Source organism: Entamoeba dispar, genomic scaffold (genome assembly GCF_000209125.1).
Source record: "Entamoeba dispar SAW760 scf_1105229462009 genomic scaffold, whole genome shotgun sequence".
In the NCBI taxonomy this organism is placed as follows: Eukaryota; Evosea; order Mastigamoebida; family Endamoebidae; genus Entamoeba; species Entamoeba dispar.
The window spans coordinates 23,396-46,791 of record NW_001854978.1 but is presented as its reverse complement, the minus strand read 5'-3'; the positions used below and the strand labels follow the sequence as shown (position 1 = coordinate 46,791).

General features: G+C 26.1%; 6 protein-coding genes across 6 annotated transcripts, besides 23 other annotated features; 3 read left to right on the top strand and 3 right to left on the bottom strand.

The window, feature by feature from the left end:
* Positions 1–60: 60 nt before the first annotated feature.
* Positions 61–852, bottom strand: EDI_144520 (M-phase inducer phosphatase, putative; the record flags this gene model as incomplete). Its single annotated transcript, XM_001739156.1, has 1 exon — positions 61–852. The coding sequence occupies one exon, from the start codon at positions 850–852 to the stop codon at positions 61–63; it is 792 nt and encodes a 263-aa protein (XP_001739208.1).
* Positions 853–1,402: 550 nt separating this feature from the next.
* Positions 1,403–1,427: a sequence feature (AT_rich).
* An 86-nt stretch (positions 1,428–1,513) lies between these two features.
* Positions 1,514–1,605: a sequence feature (AT_rich).
* A 71-nt stretch (positions 1,606–1,676) lies between these two features.
* Positions 1,677–1,704: a sequence feature (AT_rich).
* A 3-nt stretch (positions 1,705–1,707) lies between these two features.
* Positions 1,708–1,824: a repeat region.
* Positions 1,825–1,961: 137 nt separating this feature from the next.
* Positions 1,962–1,984: a sequence feature (AT_rich).
* A 43-nt stretch (positions 1,985–2,027) lies between these two features.
* Positions 2,028–2,055: a sequence feature (AT_rich).
* A 59-nt stretch (positions 2,056–2,114) lies between these two features.
* Positions 2,115–2,203: a microsatellite.
* Positions 2,204–2,234: 31 nt separating this feature from the next.
* Positions 2,235–2,313: a sequence feature (AT_rich).
* A 5-nt stretch (positions 2,314–2,318) lies between these two features.
* Positions 2,319–3,791, bottom strand: EDI_144510 (uncharacterized protein; the record flags this gene model as incomplete). The annotated part of the gene is made up of 1 exon (XM_001739155.1): positions 2,319–3,791. One exon carries the CDS (start codon positions 3,789–3,791, stop codon positions 2,319–2,321), a length of 1,473 nt encoding a protein of 490 aa, XP_001739207.1.
* A 103-nt stretch (positions 3,792–3,894) lies between these two features.
* Positions 3,895–4,007: a sequence feature (AT_rich).
* Positions 3,905–14,201, top strand: EDI_144500 (vacuolar protein sorting-associated protein, putative; the record flags this gene model as incomplete). Its single annotated transcript, XM_001739154.1, has 4 exons — positions 3,905–3,970; positions 4,009–4,015; positions 4,079–4,401; positions 4,470–14,201. The coding sequence occupies 4 exons, from the start codon at positions 3,905–3,907 to the stop codon at positions 14,199–14,201; spliced, it is 10,128 nt and encodes a 3,375-aa protein (XP_001739206.1).
* Positions 4,085–4,107: a sequence feature (AT_rich).
* Positions 4,425–4,522: a microsatellite.
* Positions 7,421–7,441: a sequence feature (AT_rich).
* Positions 10,202–10,229: a sequence feature (AT_rich).
* Positions 13,830–13,972: a microsatellite.
* Positions 14,202–14,208: 7 nt separating the features above from the next.
* Positions 14,209–14,289: a sequence feature (AT_rich).
* Positions 14,290–14,728: 439 nt separating this feature from the next.
* Positions 14,729–14,757: a sequence feature (AT_rich).
* Positions 14,758–15,500: 743 nt separating this feature from the next.
* Positions 15,501–15,521: a sequence feature (AT_rich).
* Positions 15,522–15,777: 256 nt separating this feature from the next.
* Positions 15,778–15,804: a sequence feature (AT_rich).
* A 987-nt stretch (positions 15,805–16,791) lies between these two features.
* Positions 16,792–16,835: a sequence feature (AT_rich).
* Positions 16,836–17,071: 236 nt separating this feature from the next.
* On the bottom strand, positions 17,072–17,902 carry EDI_144490 (uncharacterized protein; the record flags this gene model as incomplete). Its single annotated transcript, XM_001739153.1, has 1 exon — positions 17,072–17,902. One exon carries the CDS (start codon positions 17,900–17,902, stop codon positions 17,072–17,074), a length of 831 nt encoding a protein of 276 aa, XP_001739205.1.
* Positions 17,903–17,951: 49 nt separating this feature from the next.
* Positions 17,952–17,985: a sequence feature (AT_rich).
* Positions 17,986–18,053: 68 nt separating this feature from the next.
* On the top strand, positions 18,054–19,067 carry EDI_144480 (leucine-rich repeat-containing protein, putative; the record flags this gene model as incomplete). Its single annotated transcript, XM_001739152.1, has 1 exon — positions 18,054–19,067. One exon carries the CDS (start codon positions 18,054–18,056, stop codon positions 19,065–19,067), a length of 1,014 nt encoding a protein of 337 aa, XP_001739204.1.
* Positions 19,009–19,081: a microsatellite.
* Positions 19,010–19,054: a microsatellite.
* Positions 19,082–19,157: 76 nt separating the features above from the next.
* On the top strand, positions 19,158–23,357 carry EDI_144470 (DNA polymerase zeta catalytic subunit, putative; the record flags this gene model as incomplete). Its single annotated transcript, XM_001739151.1, has 2 exons — positions 19,158–19,296; positions 19,342–23,357. 2 exons carry the CDS (start codon positions 19,158–19,160, stop codon positions 23,355–23,357), a joined length of 4,155 nt encoding a protein of 1,384 aa, XP_001739203.1.
* Positions 23,358–23,382: 25 nt separating this feature from the next.
* Positions 23,383–23,396: part of a sequence feature (AT_rich) that runs on past the window's edge.

Sequence of the window (23,396 nt, the reverse complement as noted above, 5' to 3'; positions counted from 1 at the left end):
TATTATAATCACTATTGTTTTTGTTGTTGAGTATTAAGTGATTTTTTTTTTTTGAATTGATTAGTATGACCGTAAAAATAAACGGGAAGATGAAGAGAGTGAAGAAGGACTTCTTGGAGTTTTAGATCCTGAAGAAGATTTTACTTGACGAAGATAATAAACCATTTCTTCAGAATAACTAGCATCATCCATAGCAATATGGACCCCTTCAATAAGATAAGGAACAGTTTTTAAAACACTTAAAAAGCCATTTTCAATGACATAAATTTCTTTGTATATTAGATAAGGATTTAAAGAATTTTTGTCAATGGAATGTAGCTTTTTAGCTAATGAAGGACCTCTTTCTCCAGAATACTCACAATAAAATATGAGAATGGAAGAAGATTGAGGCATATCCTTGGCAACCGGGAAATGTTCATTTAATAACTGCTCATTCCAAACGTTAATTGCTCCATGAATTCTACCACCAGCAAATTCATATGGAAACCTGCAGTCAATTAATTGAATGTTAGAGTGATGTTCAAGGGCACCCAAAAGAATTAGTGGTGTTATTGAGTTAACACCAAACATAGTTCGTTCTGAGGGTAATAAAGTATTATAATTTATTTCATTTTCTTCTACAGATTCAGGTGAATTAGAAACAAAAAGATATTCAGCTAATGTCTGTCTTCTATTTGTCCTTCTTCTAAAACTAATATTTAAATCAGGTGTTTTACTTATTCTTGGTGATGGTGAATCTGATACAGCAAGTTCAGAATTAGAATTTCTATTCTGGTTATTAATTATATCAGAAAGGGACCCAACTGATTTTGTCATAACCGTAGAATTAAATGTATTTCTTGTTGCTTTCATAATGAAGCAATCCTAGAGATTTTTGAGATGTTAATATGGCTCTTGCTGATTCTTTTCTAGAAAACCAAACACATTTTTCGCTTTCATTTGTATTGGTTCTTTAATAAAACAACCAATGAATAATGTTTCAATTTTATTCATTCTCCGTTGATCTGAAACCTACTTTTTCTTGATTTTCTATAAAAAAGGTCGTTTGTTCATGAAAATCCCGTCTTATTAGGTAAATTCAAAAGTCTTAAGTCATTAGAACAAATGCTTATCGAGAAAATGCTTTTTTTGCAAGCAAATTAAGAGCCAATTCTCTATATATAGCAAAGGTGAAACTAAATACAATTAACTAGTCTATTTTTATATGAAATTATAGTTCAAAACAAATACAAAAAGAGATCAGTTATTACATATACTAAACTACTCAGTTTTTTGAACGATAAAAAGGAATTACTTCATTTTGTTTAATGTTTAGTGATTCTCGTTATAGAGCTCAGTTCATTTGTTTGAGCATTATAAAGTGAAATATTTTAATATTACACCAACTTTTATCCTATAAAGCATTAATTATATTTTTATTATTTTTTCTTCTCAGTTTCTTATAAAGCCATATAGCAATTTCATTAACTGAAATTAACCTATTGATTGTTTATCTTTATTAATCAATTTACTGATAATATTATTTTAATTATTTCTATAGTACGTTATTTTTTTATTTAAAAGAATTTATATCCAAAATTTTTTTATTAATGTTTTTATAAATATGTCTTATTTAATACTTCTCTATTGATATATGGCGACATCAATAATTTATCATTTCTTATTATACCTTTTTGTTTTTTTTTTGTTATTTTTTTTATTAAAGTAACATGTTAGAAATGAACTCTATTATAGAAGTAGAGGATATTGAATTCATTGAAGTAATAACTTCTCAATATGAAGAAAATCCATTTGTAGATATATCTATTTAATTGTCTTTTTTTTTGTTATTTTTTTTATAAAGTATCATCTATTCTCAAATGATGATATTAAAAATTCATCAATTGTTTTATTTTATATTTGAAATTTTTGTGTTTTTTAATAACCTTTTTCAATTTATTAATTCTATAAACATAATGGGGATTAATATTTTTTATTTATTTTAGTATAGTTCATTATACCGTTTATTTTTGCTATAACAATGATTGAAATTTATATTAAATTGATTTAATAATACTTGAACCGAGAGATAATTAAGACAGTTGTTGTGATATTTTGTTACTTGAAGTAATTGTTTTTATATTTATATTTGTTGGTTTATATTTTTTTTTGAAATAATAATATTTTTTTATTATTTTCTTTGACTTTATTTCATATAATTTTAAAATTAATATTAAAATCTAATTTGTGAAGTGAATTAAATTCATTTTAAATACTTAAAAAATTAATTAATTATTAGGTGTTTTCATAAAAATAATTTAGTTTATTATTTTTCATTCTTAGTCAGTTTCATTTATTGAAGAACTTTTATGTTCTTCATTTTCTTTTGGGATTGTAGAATTACTTTGGTTAATATTAGGGTCTGTAGAAATACTAACTCTTTTTGCTTGTCTTTTGTTATTGATATAGGTTAATGTATGATACAAAACCTCAAAGAGAATCATTACAACAATCATAATTGCAATACAGAAATAAATAGTTGCAAATACATTAAATGCTTGAGATAATAAAGCAGCAAATAATGGTAATAATCCATTAGATAGTGCAGCTACACTTTCACTAATACCTACAAATAAACCTTTTGATTTTTCACTTGCTCTTAAAGAATAGTAAGTTGATGTTTGATAACTAAAACCAGCAGCAATCCCAGCAAAAAATGAAATTACAAAAATAACATATGGATTAAATACAACTGTTAATAATATTAAGAATAATGTAAACACTGCCATTGCGATTAAAAAAAGAGTTCTTTTATACGTCCATTTATCAGTAATACTCATAGCAACAAATGTAAGTGTTTGAGCTATGTACATAATACAAAAATTAATTGATACAAAATTATCTTCAGGACTACCTTTCATTGGAATACCAATTGATTTTTCATCAGCAATTTTAATGTATTGATTTGTAACAACTGCAGATGTCCCAAAAATACCTAATTGCATTAAATACCCCAAAAAGGTATATGTTTTATTTTTTAATTGTTGTTCAGTCCATTTTACTTTAATTGATTTATTTGGTGTATTTTCTATTCCAATTACTTTAGCAACATCAATTGGAATTTCAACATCATCTTTATTATTATTGTTTTCGTTTGTTGTAATTGTTTCTTTTGTCAATGGTTCTTCTTTATTACCTTTTAATCCTTCTTTTTCTTTTTTAATTTTATCTCGTAACCATTTAACATGTCGATATGGATACACAATTGCAATAACTATATTAATTCCAATTGAAATATACAATGATGTACTTGATCCTAATGAACTTTTAAGTGTTCCTCCAGCTGCATATCCAATAGCTTTACCAAATGACCAACATACAGCAAATAACCCTGAATTTCTAGCTTCATGTCCAATACCAGCTTCTTTACCTACTGTTCCCACAGCAGCTGGCCAAAATGTAAATGCTGAAAATGCCCAAAATGCTGCAGAAAAATAAATTGCGATTTTACTTGATGGCCATATAGCAACAATAGCTTCTCCTATAGTTAGAAATACCATTGACATTCTAACCACTATAAATGGACTTATTTTATCTGCTAATTTTCCACCAAATGGTGCAAGAATTGCATAAATAACAAAACAAATTGTTTGTAATAAAGCAAGTTGGACTGGAGTTGCCCCTTGTTCATTAAATAATAATGGAACAACAATCCAATAAAAAAAACATGAGGTATCATATAAAAATGCAACAAGTAAATGTCTTGGTAAATTGTCAAAAGGAATTAATAGATATTTAATGTATTTATGCATATTAACTCTTCACAAAATATTTGAAGTTCATTTTTAAAAGAAAGATTAGATTGAATTGGAAGTTTTTAGATTAATTCTATTTTTTTCTATGGAAACTATTTTCTATTTTTATAATGATTGTTTTATTTATAATTGGAATATATAACGTTTTTATAACTTTTAAAAAGAATATAAAAAATGTTATTAATCAAAACAAATTTTATAACAAATAAATTAGAAATCAAGTTTTTACTTCAAAAGAACAAAGAACTGTAAATCATTAATCAAAAAAGTTTGAGACTTTAAAGAATTAGTAAAAAAAAAATTAAATATTTATGACTTAGTGTTTGAAGGAGTTGTTAGCCAAGTCCTGTCAACTACACTAGGTAATTTTATTGAAGGACTAACTTCTGACCAATTGAAACTTGGAGTTATAAATGGACAAATTGAATTACATAATCTGGAACTCAAAAAATCAGCATTAGACTTTCTCAATCTTCCTATTTCTATTACTAGAGGAGTATTAGGAAATTTAAAAGTAATAATTCCATGGTCTGATTTATTACATAAACCAATAGAGGTAGTACTTAGTGATATTGTTGGTTTAGTAGAGCCACAAAAGATCTTTACAGTTTGTTAAATCTATATTTAGTCTAAAAACAACAAAAAAATAAAAAGAAAAAGTAATAACAAAATTAGTACAATGAAGAAAAAGCAAAAGCTGATAAAGAAAATGAAAAGAAAATGAAAATTGTTGAATATGAAATTCAAAAAACATTTGAAGAAACAAAGAATCAAAACGATGGATTTATAACTCAACTTATTGGAAAAGTTATTGAAAATATTAAAATTACGATTGAAAATATACATTTTCAATTTATTAGACAAAATAATCAAGAAAAAGCATTAACTATTGGATTTTGTATTGAATCAGTTTTAGTTAATTCAATTAAAAATCCAATTATTAAAGGAGTACCAATATTCAAATATAAAACTGTTTCATTAAATAACTTTAGTGTTTATGTAGTTCCACAATTAAATATTACTGATTTTGGTCAATATGATACCTTACATTTTATTCTTTTAATGAGGTCTTTAATTATTACTCCATTTAATAAACAAAATGGATATAAAGAACATCTTCTTATTTCTCCAACATCTTTTGAAGTTATTGCAGCAATTAATATTTCAAAAGGATTTAAAATTGAATATTCTAAAGTACTTGGTCAAGTAAATATTACAGATATGAAAATTTCATTAGATAAAACACAATATGTTGAACTTATATCATTATTAGACATGTTTTTTGAATATGGCATGTCAACTAAATACCTTAAATATAGACCTCAAAATTCACAAGTTAAAAAAGAACCAAAAAAATGGTGGAAATATGCATTTAATGTTATTCTTGAAGATGTTAGAAAAAAGAATCAACCTCATTGGAATGGTAAAGATAATGAACGTTATATGGAATTATATAAAAAGTCATTAGGATATACATTTTTACCAATAATTACAAAAAATGAAATTAAAGAAATGGAACAATTAGAAAATAGTATGGAATTAGAAGAAATATTACATAATAGAGAACATGCTCGATTAGAATTAAATACTTTTCTTAAAGAACATCCTGAATATAATAAAAAGAAATCTTTTATAGAAAAAATAAAAGAATATTTTCTGAGTTTCTTTATTAAACAAGAACCTTCTTTTGATACTAAAACTTTAAGTAGTATTGGAGAATTTACTGTTGATCCAAATGGACTTCATGGAGAACCAGCAGAATATGAAAAAATGAAATTTGGAATTTGGTTAAAAAAACTTCAACTTGTTTTAACTGAAGAATCAAAAGAAATAATTAATATTACTATCAACGATATTTCTGCAAAAGCTATTATTCGACCTCAAGGATTACTGTTATGTGCTGATGTTCTTGGATTACATATTTTTGATAATTCAATTCAACGTGCTTGGAATACTGTACTTAATAAAGTAACTGAAAAATCATTGGTTCATACTATTATTGATGTTCAGCCATTAGACAATAAAGTGGATATAAGAGTAAATGCAAATATCCAACCAATTGATATTATCTTAACTAAAGAATTTGTTATGAATCTCGCTCATTTTGCAATACTTCCTGACCTATCATCGTTAGCTAAAGCAAAACAATTTGCAGCTGATAAATTTGCTGATACATGGAATAAAATCCAACAAACAAGTGAAGGTATAACATTAAATGATAATACGTCTCAAGTTATAAAACGTCAGATACTTGATATTTCTGCAGATGTAATTGCACCTAAAATTGCAATATTACTAAATGGAGGTGAAGAAAAAACAAAATCAGTTCTTATTGACTTGGGAAAAATCAATGTACAATCACGACCTGATGAAAAATATGATGTGTTTGATATTAATATTAAAGACATTTCTGTATCGAATCAAGTGGTGTATTCAAAAGAAAACCTTCCAATTAAACATCAAAACTTTTTAATAAAACCAATATCTGTTTTTATTCAATTTGGTAATTGTGTAAATAAAACTAAAGAACTTCCTCAAATAAAATTAAGTACAATGGTTAATCTTATTGGAATAGAATTTAGTGTTCAAAGGTATCAGTATTTAATGGAATTTGTTCCTATTTGGAGTAAAGGATGGGAGAAATTAACACCAATTAAAACAGAACAAAATGAAATTACTGAAATTGATAATGAAATGGAAGAGTATTTAAAAATACTTGAAAAAACTAAAGAGGAAGATTTTAAAGCTATGAGAATAAAAATTGATCAATCTAAGTTAATGTCAATTGAACTTGGAATTCAAAGTGCAGAAATTGAATTAAAACAAAAAGAAGATGAAACAAAGAATATTTTTAAATTAAGTATTGGTGACATTCAGTGTAGTGTTAATCAAAATTTATTTGAAATGGATATTCAATCTCAAATTGGAAGAATTAAAATTGATGATTGTATTGTTAATGACGGAAAATCATTTATTATGTCTAGTGAATATTATAACACTAATCAATTTATAAGTGCAAGTGTTAACATTAAACAAAAAGAAGCTATTAGTTATAACGGAGTTGATATGGACATTCAAGTTCATATAGAAGATCTACATATTGCAATTAGACCAGAGACATTAGGACAATTAACTCTTGTTGCACTTAGTCTTGTACCATCATCTACAAATGAAGAAACAAAGAAGGAAATAAAATATAGTCAAGAAATTAATCAAACAATAAGAGAAGATGAAAATGATAATGAAATGTTAGAAGTTGCTAAAGGGTATAAATTAAATAAAGACCATAGCAATAAAACTTCTAATCTCATAGAAAAGTTACAAAAGAGAGATACACCAAAATTGAATAAAAAGATGATAATTAATTTTTCTATTAGAAGGTGTGGTATTATTGTATTAAATGAAGTTAAAGAAATTATGAAAGCTGAGGTAGAAGATATTACAACAGGAATTGATATGTTTAATTGGGGAATGAGTATTAGAAGTAAAATACAAAATGTAGTTATTGTTAATATGGCTACTGAACAAATAGAGAATAGATATTTATTAAATTATACACAAGAACAACCATTACTTCTTGCTAAAATTAAACTAAATAATGCAATGAAAAAGATAACAATTGGAGCTAATATTAATAAAATTAATATCATTTTAGGATTGTCTTTAATTAAAGAGTTATATGCCCCATTTAAAAATGAAACATTTATAAAGGCAATTCAACAAAGTCAAGAATATGTTCCAAGCGTGGAAGAACTTCAAAAAGAATATATTCAACAACAAAACCAAAACAATACATACAGTCAAGGTATTATTTCATTAAAAAATAAAAGTTGGAGACAATTAAAACCTCAAACAATGAAAATTCAATGTGAAATTACAGGACCTTCAATAAAGATTCCAATACAAGACCATCCAACAAATTGTATTGAATTAAATCTTGGTAATTTACATATAAAAAGTAATGTTAATAATGGTGAAAATATTCAATACAATAAAGAATATTATACTCCAAGTATTGAAAATATGAATATTGCAATTGATTCCATTACGATAACTACTTTTATTGATAGTCATAAAGCTTATATAGTCAAAAATGTGTGTGTTGTAACTAATATACTTACACCAAAATTCCCAGAGTTTTTTACTGATGAAATGAAAGAATTTATTCCAGTTATTATTAAAGGTTCAATAAGTAATATTGAAACATCAATAAGCTATAATCAATTAAAAACAATACTTGAATTCGTTAATTTCATAAAACAAAATATTAAACCAACCTCAGAGAATCAAAGTTCAAAACAATTACCAAACAAGATAGAGACTGTGGAGAAAATAGAAATTGAAAAGAAACAATATAAAGAATGGCCTCCATTACCACAACAGAAATTAAAGATGATTATCGATGTCAAATTAAGTACAATAAACTTGTTATTGAGAAAAGAACATGGAGATTCAGAGAGTGATAAATTAATGTTGATAAGTATTAACAATCTTAATGCTAATATAGAACAATCAATTAATGAATTTTTTGATATTAATATGATTCTTGGAAATGTTATTGTTGATGATCTTAGAACAACTCAAAAACATTTACTTGTTAATAGAGTATTTGGAATATTAGACAACACTAATTTATTAGAACTTAAACTCAAAATGTATCTCAAGGAAAATTACATTTCTATTGATCATTTTAATATTGATCATTTAACATTATGTCTTTATCCTGAGTTTATTGGAGATACATTAGCATATATGAATTCAATAATAGAACTTTTACCAAAAGATAAAACAAATAATGAACAAATAAAAATTCAAAATGATAATTATATTCCAGTAGATGCACTTCTTGAAGCAACAACAATTAACCTTCTTCAAAAAGTTGAATTTGATGAAAGAATGGCCAAATTAGTATTTAAAGAAAAGAAGGGATTAATAGATAAATTAAAGACTAAAACAAATAGTGAAAAAGCAGAAGATCACATCAATGATTTAACAATTATTAAATTAGTTGAACTAATTTATAAACAAGCTAATTTCACTGATATTAAACAAGAGATTGTAGTTAATAGGAAATTAAAAGAAGTTAAATTAAAACAAATACAAGGAAATGAATTGGTAAAATTTGTAAGTGAAAAATTACAATTTCCTAATGACATTGTAGTAGTATTAATGAATGAGTTATATAACCTCAAATTAATTCTTCGATCTGATGTAAGAGAAGAAAATGTTTTTGAAAATGGAGAAAGAAAATTCATTATTAACCCTTCTGTTGAAGAATATTTTAGTACTTTAAAACAATCAAATTTTGAAAAAGAAAATCAGTTAAATGTCCCTGAATATATTTCACATACTCATTACGATCTATTTGTTCATGGAGAAATTAAAGGAATAAATATGGTTGTCATTGTTGATCCATATGATGAAAAAAGTTCTTACATCAGAGCAGGTATTTCACTGATAAGTGATATAAAAATAAAACAAGGAAAGAGGCCAGTAGTCAGTGCAAATATCAATTTAAATGATATTGACCTTCATCGAGGAACTCTTAAAAAACTTATTCAAAAAGAAAGAAATAATGAAATCATTTCAAATACATTAAAAATGAACTTACTTGTCAAGTTGTGGAATGAGGAAAATGATAAAATGTGTATTGACACTCATATAAATACATTAAATGTCATGAAAATATTCATTAGCTTTAATGACATTCAAACTATTCTTTCTTTTGTTGATAATTTAAATAAAACTATCCCAATAACACAACAACCAACTCCCAATAAAAAAGAAGATGATGAAGATGTTATTAGTCAATATTACCAAATTGTTCCTTCTATGAAAAAGAAAATATCTGCTGATATTTCTATTCAACCAATAGAAGTATGTCTTGTTAATGATCTACAAGGAAGAACATTACCACTCTTACTTGCTAAAGTTAATTTACTTACAGCAAATGCTTTTATTGAAGATAACAATATTATTGGCTCTTTAATTTCTTCGATTCAAGTTGATATGTTTAACCATATACAAATGAAGTACGAACCATTAATAAAAGAATTCCCAATTCAAACTAAAGTTTCTATTAATCCTATATTTATTAGCCAAAACGTCTTTACTGATCTTTCTATTGGAGATATTCAATTAAATATAAGTCATGGAACATTAACATCAATATTAGAAACTGTAGGAATCTTACAAAAACACGCCCAACAAGAAAGTTCAGAAATTGCTTATGTTTCATATCTTAATGAAACAGGAGAAGAACTTCTTCTTACAAACCAAGAAGAAAAAGGTGTTATTGTTTTAGAGAAAGATAAAACTTTACCATTGTCGTTTGATTTTGAAAAAGAAAATAGTGTTTCACCTGAAAATTCAACTGGAAGAAATCTTATTACTAAACCATTCCAACGAAAAATTATATTTAATAACTATTTATTAGACATTGATGTTATTGTATCTAAAGCACCTAAAATGTTCCATTTTGATTCAGAAGTTAATAAAGAAAATATTGGTCCTATTGTTTCTGAAGTTATTACTCATAGTGATGGAACAAAATTAGTTTATATCCATGGAGATGTAATTATCAGTAACAAAACTGATATGGATTTTGAATTTTATATTAACCAACAATTAATATCAATTTCAAAACGTAGTGAACGATCATTACCAATTCGTTTTAGTAGGGGAGATTTATATATGAAAGATGGAGACAATGAATTAAGTGGTATTAAAATAGGAAGTATTGACGAATTGATTGCAAAACAATTTACTAAGAAGATAGAATTAAATCAATACTCTCCAAGTAAAACTGTGTTAGTTAATGTACAAGTAAAGAATAGATTTGAAAGTCCAAGAGATCAAGAACTTAGAATCGAAATTATGCCAACATATACTCTAGAAAATAAACTTCCATATGAAATGAATATTGGAGTTAATGGAGAACAAATATCTATTCCATCTAATACTCACACTGAGTTATATCTCAATAAACGTCAAATTATTTCAGTTATGTTCAAGACCTTTGAATCATCTAATTCTGTTGTTCAAGGAAAATATGAATTAAAGAGTGGTGCTTCATATATTGAAGTTCATGATACATCCAAAAGAAAAGGTTATTTAATGGTAGAACAAACAATGAAATATAAACATGCTCATATTGTGTTTTATGCTTCTAGTTTCATGTTAAACTATTCTAATCAACCACTATTTTTGGCATCAAATGAAATGACTGGAAAGAAAGAAATTGTTGGACTTCCATCAGATGGTATTCCATGTAATGGAAAACCATTTGTTATGTGTTTAATTAATTCAGATCCTAGTTCAAATAAAATTCATATCAAACCAAATGATTGTGATTATGGAGATCCATGTCCATGTACTGAAGTTGGATTTAAGAAAGTTGTTGATTGTAAACAAAGTAATGGAAATATAAAATCTATTCGATATGAAATTGAGTTAGGTAAACAAGAACTTTCAAGAACTCGATTAATTAAATTGTTTAACAACTACATTTTCTGTAACACCACACAAAGTATTATTAAAGTTAGTGCTGGTGGTGTTGATAATATTATTGAAAGTGGTGATAGTATTGAAAATGAAAATGAAAGAGTTTCAAAATGTTGCAAAGAACTTATTATTGGAGGTGGTGAACGAAAATTTAAAATTGAAGTTAATGAAGGAATTAGTGTTGCGTTCCCATTGGATGAAGTTGCAGAATATCCATGTAAGATAGGAGGACAAGGATATGATATATCTGTTAAAAATTTTAAACATGCTACATACATTTCAATATATGAAAGAAAAGAAGGGGCATCTCCATTTAAAATTATTAATAACACTAATACTCAATTTACTATTATACAAGATGGAACTAAAGAAATTATTGATGAGAATAAAACTATTGATTATTATTTACCGAATCCATTAAAACCACCTAAAATTGATATATGTTTTAAAGAAAAAGAATGTATAACTGTTGATTTAAATAAAATTAACAAACACTATAAATCTATAGATGATATTAATATAAGAGTTATTGTTAGAAATGGAACAAGAACGTTATTATTAAGTAACAAAAAAGAAGTGACTAATAAATTAATAAAACAAAATGTGAATATTATTGCAAACATTACTCTAAACAAAACTGTTATAAATCTATCAAATGATTGGCCAGATGATATGTTATGTATTACATTGGATAGGCTTAGTGTTGATTCATTACTCACTTCAGACCAAATAAAGGTTGTATTAAATTTAAATGATATTCAAATTGATAACATGACTCTTGGATCACCTTATCCAGTTTTATTACTAACTCATAAAGAAAAGGATTCAAATCATCAAAAGCAAGCTCTTCATATAACAATGATTAAAAGAAATGTCACTGACTTATCTACAATGCAATTTGAATATTTCACTCTTTTACTTCAGCAACTTGATGTTATGGTGGATGGTGCTTCAGCATTTGATTTATTAAATTATATATCTTCATTACCATTAGAACAAGCTCTTCCACCATCCAAAGTTAAATACCAACCATATAAAATAGAAATTCCACCTGTATCTCCACCAACTTATTTATATTTCAAAGATTTCCAATTACAACCAATGAAGTTTGTAATCACATTTAAATTAGGAAGTGGATTAGATGTATTGCCATCGAATGGTATTACTACAATTATTAAGACATTTGGAAGTATGTTGGGTAATCTAGACCATTCACCATTGCCAATAAATAACTTTTTTGTATCAAACTGTTATGAAAAGATTGACAGGTTTGTGTCAATGATTATTAACCATGTCTCGTTCCAAGTTATAAAGAATTTATATCTTCTTCTTGGATCTGTTGATTTCTTAGGTAATCCAGTGGGATTAGTTTCAAATGTTGGAAGTGGAGTTAAAGCCTTTTTCTATGAACCTATTCAAGGATTAACAGTTTCACCAACTGAGTTTGCTTATGGAATTGGAAGAGGATCAAAAACATTGATAACAAATACAGGAGTTGGTATTTTAAATAGTGCAAGTAAAATTTCTGGTTCTTTAGCATCTGGAGTTGCTAATTTAACAATGGATGATCAATACATGAAAGAAAGACAAAGAAAAATGAATAAAAAAGAAAAAGGATTTATTGGAGGATTAACTAATGGACTAAGTAGTCTTGGCAATGGAGTTATACAAGGTGTTTCTGGAGTTGTCATGGACCCAGTTAGAGATACTAAAAAAGAAGGAATTGTTGGACTAGGAAAAGGAATTGGAAAAGGGTTAGTTGGGTTAGTAGCAAAACCATTAACAGGAGCTGTTGACTTAGTATCAAGTACAACCCAAGGTATCGCAGAAACAATTAATGGAGATGAAGCTGAAGAAAGAAAAAGAGATCCTATTATTTATTGTACAAAAAAAGGAATGCGAAGTTATACTATTAATACTAAAGAAGGTGAAACTGTTGAAGGAAAAACTCATGAAGAATGTATTAAAAAGATCTGTATTAATAATAATGAAAATTATCTTGACCTCATAGAAACTGAAGATAATAAAGTTATGGCATTAACAAATAAGAGGATCTTTATTATGGATTATTTCCATTTACATTTTATTGATGAAATTGAATTAAGATATATTAAAGATGTTTCAACGGGTATAAATGGAATTAATCTAAAACTTGATAATGACCAAACAATATTTATTCATTATGAAAAACCAACATCATGTATTATGTTACAAACAAAGATTAAAGGGATTATCAAGAATGTCCCAAAAACTTCAGTTACTGAACAACCAAGATTACCTATAACCCAAACACAAAAAATAGAAGATAAGTCAAATAGTTCAAACTCATTAGAATGTCAAACCGAAACTATGATTGGTAGTGCTGCTACGAAAACACTTTCTCAGACTACTGACAGTAATTCAACGATCAACTCAATAGATAGTGATTCATCTGTTACTAGTAATGTTTCGATAAAAAAAAGGCAGTACAATTCTCTTGACTTTGTTGGAGATGATATACAAGAAGAAATGTTACAACTACCTCGAATTCTTAAAAAGAAAGAACAAAGAAAATCTGAGAAACAAGAAATTAAAGAAGCTAAAAAACAAATGAAAGCAGAAGAAAAAGCAATTAAAAAACAAATGAAAGCAGAAGAAAAAGAGCATAAAAAACAAATGAAACAAGAAAAAAGAAATTCAAATCATCAAGGCAAAGTAGATATTCAAAGCATTTCATCTGATGATAGCATTATTCATACTGATGGAACATCTTTGATTGGGTCAACATCTTCATCAAGTGAATCAATAAATTATGAATCTCAATCACCTACAGAAGAAGAAAAGAAAAAGAGACATTCATTATTCAAAGGAATTAAAAACGCAGTTGCACGTTCAGATGATAAAAAGAAGTTCGGAATATTTTAAATTGGACTTTTAATGAAAATTAATAAATTTTTTATTTAAAAATTATTTTATTGATTTAAAATTTTTAAACAAATAATTGATTTAAAAAGGAATAAATTTGATAAAATGTGTTCTTGTTCATTTATTCTTTAATTATCTATAGTTTCAATTAAACTAGGTCTATAGACTCAGTTGGTTCTTTGTATAAACTAGGTCGTTTTGAATAACAAGGAGTTTGGAGAGATTGTTCTTGAAATTTTTTCAAAGTCTTCATTTAATATAGTTTGTGAAATAACAATTTTCACAAACTGCATTATTAGTCTAAGAATTATGACACAAGGAGGAACATCAAATGAATTTAGTGTTGTTCAAATAGTTTTTTCTAAAACAAATCAAAATAACCTACTATTTGTTATTCTTTGAAATCTAAAAATCTATAAATTCTATCAAGAATAACACAATGCCTAGTTTTCGTTGAGAAGGTATTTCTGAATTAATTGAACAAGGCTTTACTGGTTCTTCTTCACAACTAAAAGTAAAGTTAGATGTATTATTATTTTAATCATTTAATTAATTTCAACATTTTTTAGTATTGAATGGTTCTGTGTTCTTGATCAATTTTACCATCATCTACTTTTAGCTTATAAGCAATACCCTTTTACACCTTCAAATAAAAAGTTATCTCACCATTTGGTGCAATTATTTTCTGAATTGAAGAAATAGTAGTAATGATTTTACTTTTACTTTCTTTGGTCTTTTCATAATATATATATCTTTACTATTTAATAAAGACAGACACCCACCTCTCTTCTGTTCTCATTCAAAATATCAAACTTTTTCTTTCAATGACACTTTTCCTTGAACTTTTTTTTCTCTGTAGGTTCTTTTTTGAGCCTTCTGATGACTTACTCATACATAATACAACTGTTTATTTTTGGTTAGTTCATTAGGTCTTATATTTATTTGTGATAATTGTAAAAAAAGTTTGTCATTCTGATTCATTATTGAATGTTTTCTGGTTTTCACCAATTTATTTGATTTACTTCTTACTGACTCAGATCATCACACAAAAATTTCTTGATAAGAATTATTTGATGATTAGCATCTATCTCTTCTCTTCTAAAAATCTTTAATTAAAAACACTGAAATTATTATTATTCTTAATACCTGTCATATAAAACACTTTTCTCAGAATAAGTATTCTTTTTTTCATTAAAATTCATGAAAAAAAAGAAATTATTGTTAATTTATATTTTCAGAATAGAGTATTACATGAGATACTTTTATTCATACTATTCTAAATTTTAGTTGACCGATATGTATATATATTTTTTTTAAAATCATATCATTTTTGATAAAACAAATACCAATAACTTAGATAACACATTTTATTATTTTCTACTATATTTAAAGAGTTGAATTAATTTAAAATGATAAAAGTGGTTATTGAAATTAAATTCTTTCACTAATAATCTACATGACTTAGACACACCATTAATTAAAAATAAACTGACGTTATAATCCAAAATCAAACAAATAAATATGAACTTTATAAATGGATGGAATGTCTTTAACAAAAAACTAAATGAATCAAGTCATATAATATTAAATAATAATATAATAACTAAAGTACATATTCACTCTACTTTTGTGCTTATACTCAATGCATTATTTTTCTGAATAGTTCTTAGTTCATTGCATTTTTTAATAAATGTACAAAGAAAAATTCAGATTTTGTTTCTTTAGTAGAGAAATATAAATAATTCAGAAAACTTAATTGTCTCAATTTTATTGTTTATAATTTTTTCTTTTTGTTGATGAGTTTGTTTATTTTCCTTAGAATATGTGTATTTATTATAAACTCTAGAACTTTATGACTTAGCCAAATTTAATAAATCAAACAATAACATTTATCTTCATGGTTATAGTTCTCCTAATAACCAATAATATATATTGAATTAATAATAAACTTTAACGTCAACATAAGATTGTCTTTTCCTGAAAGAATAAAAAAGAAAGGTTCGTTTTTGAATATTTTTATCATAAATCATAATATTCTATAAAAAGAATTCTTAAATTTATTTGGAATTGATTAAAATCATCATATTTTATTCTAATCAAATCTTAAAAAAAAAGAAAAGGAAACGAAAAGAAGAAACGAAGGATAAAATTTCTGATTAATGAAAAATTAAAAATTAATGAAAGGCTGAATCACAAAGCAGTAAATACAACTAATTACAATTTTACTAACTCAATCCAGTTATTCTCTAATTCTTGTGTTACTCTTGGAGAAGATGAACTAATAGGACTCATAGAATCTTCATGAATAATTTCAAGTTCTCCTATACAAAATTGGACATCAGCTTGTTTTTTTGTCAAACAAAGTTTCCTTTTTGAGCGTTCTATTTCGATTTCATTAAGACTAGGAAAAAGGTTTATTAAATCTTTTTTATCTCCATACAATAGTTTTGAGGTCGGTATATAAGGTTTACAATTAAGAGTCATATGATGTTCCATTATTGATGTTATGATTTGTTATTTTTAAGTTTTGAGTTTACTATTAATTTGAAAAAAATTCCTTGTTGAAGTTTGAGTGAACTGTTAATAAGAGAAATAAAAATTTATTATAATTTAATTATAAAATATTATTTATTTCATGTAAACTAAGACGAAGATAATAATACTATTTTAAATGATAAAAATACCAATAAAATGTGAAAATTTCTTGAACTCATCAAAAAAGAATCTTCTATCCTTAACTAAACGAATTTCCAGAGATTCTTTCTCAGTAGTACAATTTACTTTAAACTATTTTCATTATAATAAAACTGAGAAACAATTGTAAATTTGATGAATTTTTCTTGTTATATATAACAATAAATTAAATTGATTTACAATGTAATTGTGTTATAAGGGATATTCATTTTAATTCCATCAAAATCATCTCCCAAATGAATTTTTGCTCGATAGTCTGTAATTTCTTTTAAGTTACAACGAACAGTCAAAATTTCATTAGACTCTTTAGCCTCTGCAATTTTTACTCCTAGGTGGTTGTATACAAAAGAATGTCCTTTATAAGTTAAATTCAATCCATCTTTTCCAATTCTATTAGGACAAAAAACCCAACACCCATTTTCTATTGCCCTACAAGCAGCAAATTTATCAGCAACATTGATCACTCTATAATTGTAATTAATTGGATTAATAATAATGTCATAGTCATAGTTATATCTTACGAACATAGGAAAACGAGTATCATAACAAATAGTTAATAACATTCTAAATCCTCTAAAATTAACTATTATCTTTTCGTGTCCCGCTTCTAATAAACCTTCACCTCCTAAACGATATAAATGAGTCTTATTATATTTAGCAATAATTCCATTTTCATCAACTAAAACTAATTGATTATAATATTTTCTATTTTCTTCTACTAATATTCCAGCAGCAAATCCACAGTGTTTTTGCTTGCATTGACAAATTAACCAATCTATAACATTTTGTCCTCCATTTGAGTGTGCTAGTTTTTCTAAATGTTCTCCAAAACCAGTTGAAAAGACTTCAGGTAATATATATAAGTCACTTTGAGTATCTTTAATTAATTTTTCAATATTATCTAATGTCTGTTCTAATGTAGGAAATACATCAGTTTGAATTAAAGTTACTTCAATTGACATTAATAAACTAGAAGTGAGTTTTGTATTTAGGGTTAAAAATTCCATTAAGTTTGGAATTATTTTCAATTAACTTATTCTTCCATTTTAACAAAACAAAAAATAAAAATAACATTTTTTTTTTATTTTTTCCAGAAAAATAAAGAGAAATTGAGAAAACCCTAAAAGAAAAAAATAGTGGAACAACTGACTCAAATAAATGGAAGATAACGAACAAAGAGCTATCAATTATTATGAAGTCCTTGAAATTTCAAAAACCGCAAATGCAAACGAGATAAAGAAAGCATTCTACAAAATGTCTCTAAAATATCATCCAGATAAACACCCAGATGACAAAGAATCTCTTGAAAAATTCCACCAAGTTCAACAAGCATATAAAGTCCTTCAAGACCCATCTAAAAGATATATCTATGATGAATTTGGAACTAAATCAAGAAAAGAAATTAATGAAGAGTGTGAAGAGGTTGATGGAAAAGATGAAGGGGAATTAACAATTGAAGCCATTGTATCTGCTATGAAAGCAATGGGGATGAGTGTTGACGAACAAGAAGCTGAACATATTTTAGCAAATACTAACTTTCAAGTGAATGACAGAACAATAAGAAAAGGTGGATTACGTGATGAGCTAATCCGTGCTGAAAAAGAAGGAGTTACTGCAATTGATTTATCAAAACTTGTTATCCGTTCTATTAAAGATGATTGTATTGGGCATATGAAAAAATTAACCTCTATCAATTTTAGTACAAATTCCATAAGAAGTTTACCAGAAAGTTTTGGTATATTAACTCAACTTAAAAAATTAAATTTGAGTGACAATAAATTTACTGAAATTCCAGCTTGTATATTTAAGCTGACAAATTTAGAGATTTTTGAAATGGAAAGAAATGAAATAACAGAAGTCACAGATGAGATTTTCCAATTAGAGAATCTGAGAAGATTAAATCTTTTTTCTAACAAAATCAGAAATGTACCAATTAGATTATGTTTTGATCTTAAAAAAATTCAATCAATTGATATTTCATGTAATAATATTCATGAATATCCTCAAGGGAAAGAAGGTATTGATCTTATTACTGACGCTGATATAAAAACTGGAGCACAACAAGGGTCTTTAGTTGCACAATACTTTGCCTCTTTAGATAAGAAACCACGTCAAAAGAAAGAAAAAACAGAAAAAAGACAAGAGAAAGAGAAAAAGAAGTCTAAAAAATAGTAGTGAAGAAGAGATGATATAGATTAAATTTTTTGATATTGTTAACTCTGTTTATCTTTTTATCTTTAATTTATCTTAACAGAAATTGGGATGGTTATTTGTACAATTGAAAATCTTGAGTTTCAATGTGAAATTAAAAAAGAAATAAACGAAACTAAATGTGAACAATTTGTATATTCATTTGGTCATCAAGAAGATGGAAATACATGTTGTATTATTTTTTGTGGTTGTTTGTTTCTTTTACGCCTATTAGAGGAAAAATAATGATAAATAGGGAGACCACATCTTGATATTGATTTAACTGAATTGAACAAAAGAATTAATGAGCCAATTGGAGATGTATTCATTGATCTTGTTGAAACAATAAATGAAGTAATTAATGAGCAAAGACATAAAGAAAAACAGTACAGAATTATCGATCATTTAGAAGTTATTGAAGGGATTCCATTTGTTGGATACCATACTAGGAAACACATCTTTGGAAGAATTTGGTTAAAAAACCATAAAGACATAAATAAAGTAAGGAAAATTTGTAATGAGATGGATATACATATATATGAAGCACACCTTAGCCCTGACATTATGTTTATGACTGATTTAGGACTAAGAACAATGACTTTTGTTCATTTTAATGCATTAATATCAGATCAAAGAAAAACTAAATGTAAACATGAATATTATATTGATTGTAAAGTATTAAATCTAAATGAATTTGCTTCAGAAACAAAAGATAAACTGAGAAATGGAAATCTTAGAGTATATTGGGGAACATCTCCTTTTATTAATTGTGAAGAAGGAGGAACTAAAACTGAATCATTTTCAGAGAATGATAAAATTCTTATTGATAAATGGATAACTCAAATGAATTCTCAACGATATAATGACAATTTGTTTCTTGATATTAATAGACTTCAAAGACTAATAGAAAAATATAATTTGAGTCCAGGGAGAGGTATTAGAGAAACTACTCAATTTCAAACACAAATGATGACACAAATCAGTCAGATGAATATTAGTAAGATTTTTGAAAAGGAGATATACGATTTGAATGAAGAAACCGAGGTTGATGGTTTTAATGATGAGATTGAAGTTACACAAGAATTAATCAACAAAAATGAAAAACTTTCTAATCTTCAAATAAGTGAAAACGAAAAGAAGGAAATTATTTTTAAACAATCAAGTGAGGATGATAGCAAAATGGAATGTGAAGAACAAGATGAGGTTAATGGGTTTGGTGATTTAGAAATGGAGTCAGATGATTCTATAAAATTCCAACAAAATTCAAATGAAAGTATAGACTCTTCAGAGAGAATGGAAATCGAAGAAGTTGAAGTTGAGAGTAAAAATTCAAGGCTAGAGTTATTAAGTCAAATCCCATGTACTAACATTCAGATACAAAGAAATAATAATAAAATTTTCACTCAAACTTTACAAAATGAGGGGCATATTTTTCTTGATGAAAACAAAAGTATAGAAGAATCAATTCAACAAGGAAATAAAACATTTCAAATAAATTTATTAGATAAAAGTAGTAGATTAGTAAATAAAAAAGTTTTATTTAAAGGAAATGAAACAAATCCATCAGATAAATTAGAAATAAATTATAAGATAAATGAAAATATTATTGTCTTTGATACTCCACCAAGTTTATTAGAAATAAAACAAGAAATAAAATGTCATAAAATAAATATATGTCATGAAGGTATTATTATTCCAAAAATAAATGAAATAAAAGAATTAAGTTATCCAATTCATTGTGCTTGTACAATCCCGCCACCATCATTTATAGATGTAGTTCAAAGTTTAACAATTCAAAACAATGAAACTGAATATATTGTAAATCAAGAAAAGAAATTAAATGATCCTTATTCATACTTTATGATAAGTAGAATTAATAATCCTTTAATAAGTAAGAAAAGTTGTATAATTTGTATTCAATTATTATTTCACCGAATTGATGAATCAACAGGAAAATATCAAAATTCTAAACATGACGCTATTGAAGGGATAGTTGTATATCAGTCATTTAGAGATAAAACTTTATTTTATCTTATTCACACTGATTTAGAAGCTATTACATATCTTCATAAAACTTATAAAACACTTAACACAATTGATATTATTTGTAATAATGAATTATCTCTTATCATTTCATTAATTAAAATAATCAATGATGAAGATGCAGATATGATAATAGCAGAAGATTGCTCATTTACTCTTCAATTCATTAATGAAAGGTATAAACTTTATAAACAAGGAAGTTTTAATGATAAAATTAATAGATTACAAAATGGAAAAGGGGTAAAAGGAAGGTTAGTATTAAATATATGGCATATTTATAAGGAATGTAGTAAATTTTCCAATTATGAAACTGATTATATTGCTAAGCAAGTATTTAATGTATCATTACCAAATGTTAATTATTTGTGTTATAATGCATCAGAACAATTATTAAGTTCCTTTTTAAGGTTTCATTGTTGTTTGTTATTATTAGATTATTTTGATTATATAAACCGAATTCAAGAATTTGCACAATTCCATGCTTGTCCTCTTAAAGGAGAGATAGAACGAGGTTCACAATATAAGGTTGAGTGTTGTTTAAAAAGGGTAAGTAAGAATGAATTTAAGTTATTTTCACCTAGTGATAATCAACTGAGTTCTAGTAGAGCAACAGACTGTGTTGCATTAGTAATGGAACCACAGTCTGGGTTTCATAGTAATCCTGTTATAGTATTAGATTTTCTTTCTATGTACCCAACAACAGCAATAGCTTATAATATATGTTATTCTACATGTCTAGGATATGTAGATGATATTAACATTGAAAGAAAAATTGGACCAATGACATATTCTTTTGAAAAAGAAAACTTAAATACTCTTAAGGGAAATATTCATGTTGTAGCTAATGGAATAATGTTTGTAAATGCATGTCTTAGAAAAGGGATATTACCTATTATGCTTGAAGAAATGTTATCAACAAGACAACACATTAAAGAAATAATGAAGGTGTTTACAAAAGGAACTGAAGAATATAAAAAATGTTTTCTTCAACAATTAGCACTAAAATTGTTATGTAATGTAGTTTATGGATATACAGGTGCTGGGCTATCTGGGAGAATGCCTTGTAATGAAATTGCAGATGCCATTGTTGAAACAGCTCGTCAAACATTAGAAAAAGCAATTAATTTTGCTGAAAGAAAGTTTGGAGGAAAAGTGATATACTCAGACACTGATAGTTTGTTTGTAGAAATGGAAGGTAAAACATTAGAAGAATCTTTTGAAGTTGGGAAACACTTATGTGAAGAATTTAATAAAACTATTCCACCTCCAATGAAACTTCAATTAGAAAAAGTGTATTGGCCCCTTGTTACTGTCACGAAAAAAAGATACTTTGGAATGAAGTATGAAAAATATGAAACAAAACCAATTTTAGAAGCTAAAGGTCTTGAAGCAGTAAGAAGAGACAGTTGTGGGGTTGTAAGAGGGATGATGTCGTCTGTGATGAATTATTTATTAAATAAAGATATTGAAGGAATGAAACAATACTTAGAAACTAACTGGGAAATGATCCAAAAAGGAGAAGGATTTATTGATGATTTTGTTATTAGTAGACCATATAGGAGGCATTATGCTGAAGGAAGACAACCACCAATTGGAGCAAAAGTCATTTTAAAAGAAAGAGAAAGAGATAATACTTTCTATTTTCAATATGGACAAAGAATTAAATATGTTGTTGTTAGAACATCATCTGGAAAATTATGTGATAGTGCTGTGAGTCCACAATTTGCTGCATCAGAACAAATGGTTATTGACAGTGATTATTATATTAATAAACAAATTAACAATTCATTACAAAGAATTTTATTACCTTGTGGTATTGATATTAATAAATGGTATAATACTTCATTAACCAGAATCCTTTTTGAAGGAAGAAAAGATAAGAAAATAAGAATAGAAGATTATTACTTAATCCATAAATGTATTCGATGTAATAAAAAAATTATAGGAGAAAGTTATTTATGTAAAGCATGTTCATATGATAAAAGAGTTGTAATTGCTGAATATCAATTGCACATCAAAGAGATAGAACAAAGACTAATAGATATGAAAAAGAGGTGTTTGTATTGTCAATTACAATATCCTTTTGAATGTGTATCAACACAATGTCCCATTTCATTTAAAATTATCAAGGAAGAAACTGAATATAGAAACTTTCTCAAAGAGGTAATTAAGAAGAATAAAACAACTATGGTTAATAATTATGAAATAGAACAAGGTGTGATTATATAATAATTGTATTTCATTTGGTTTTTTCTTTTTTTAATAAAT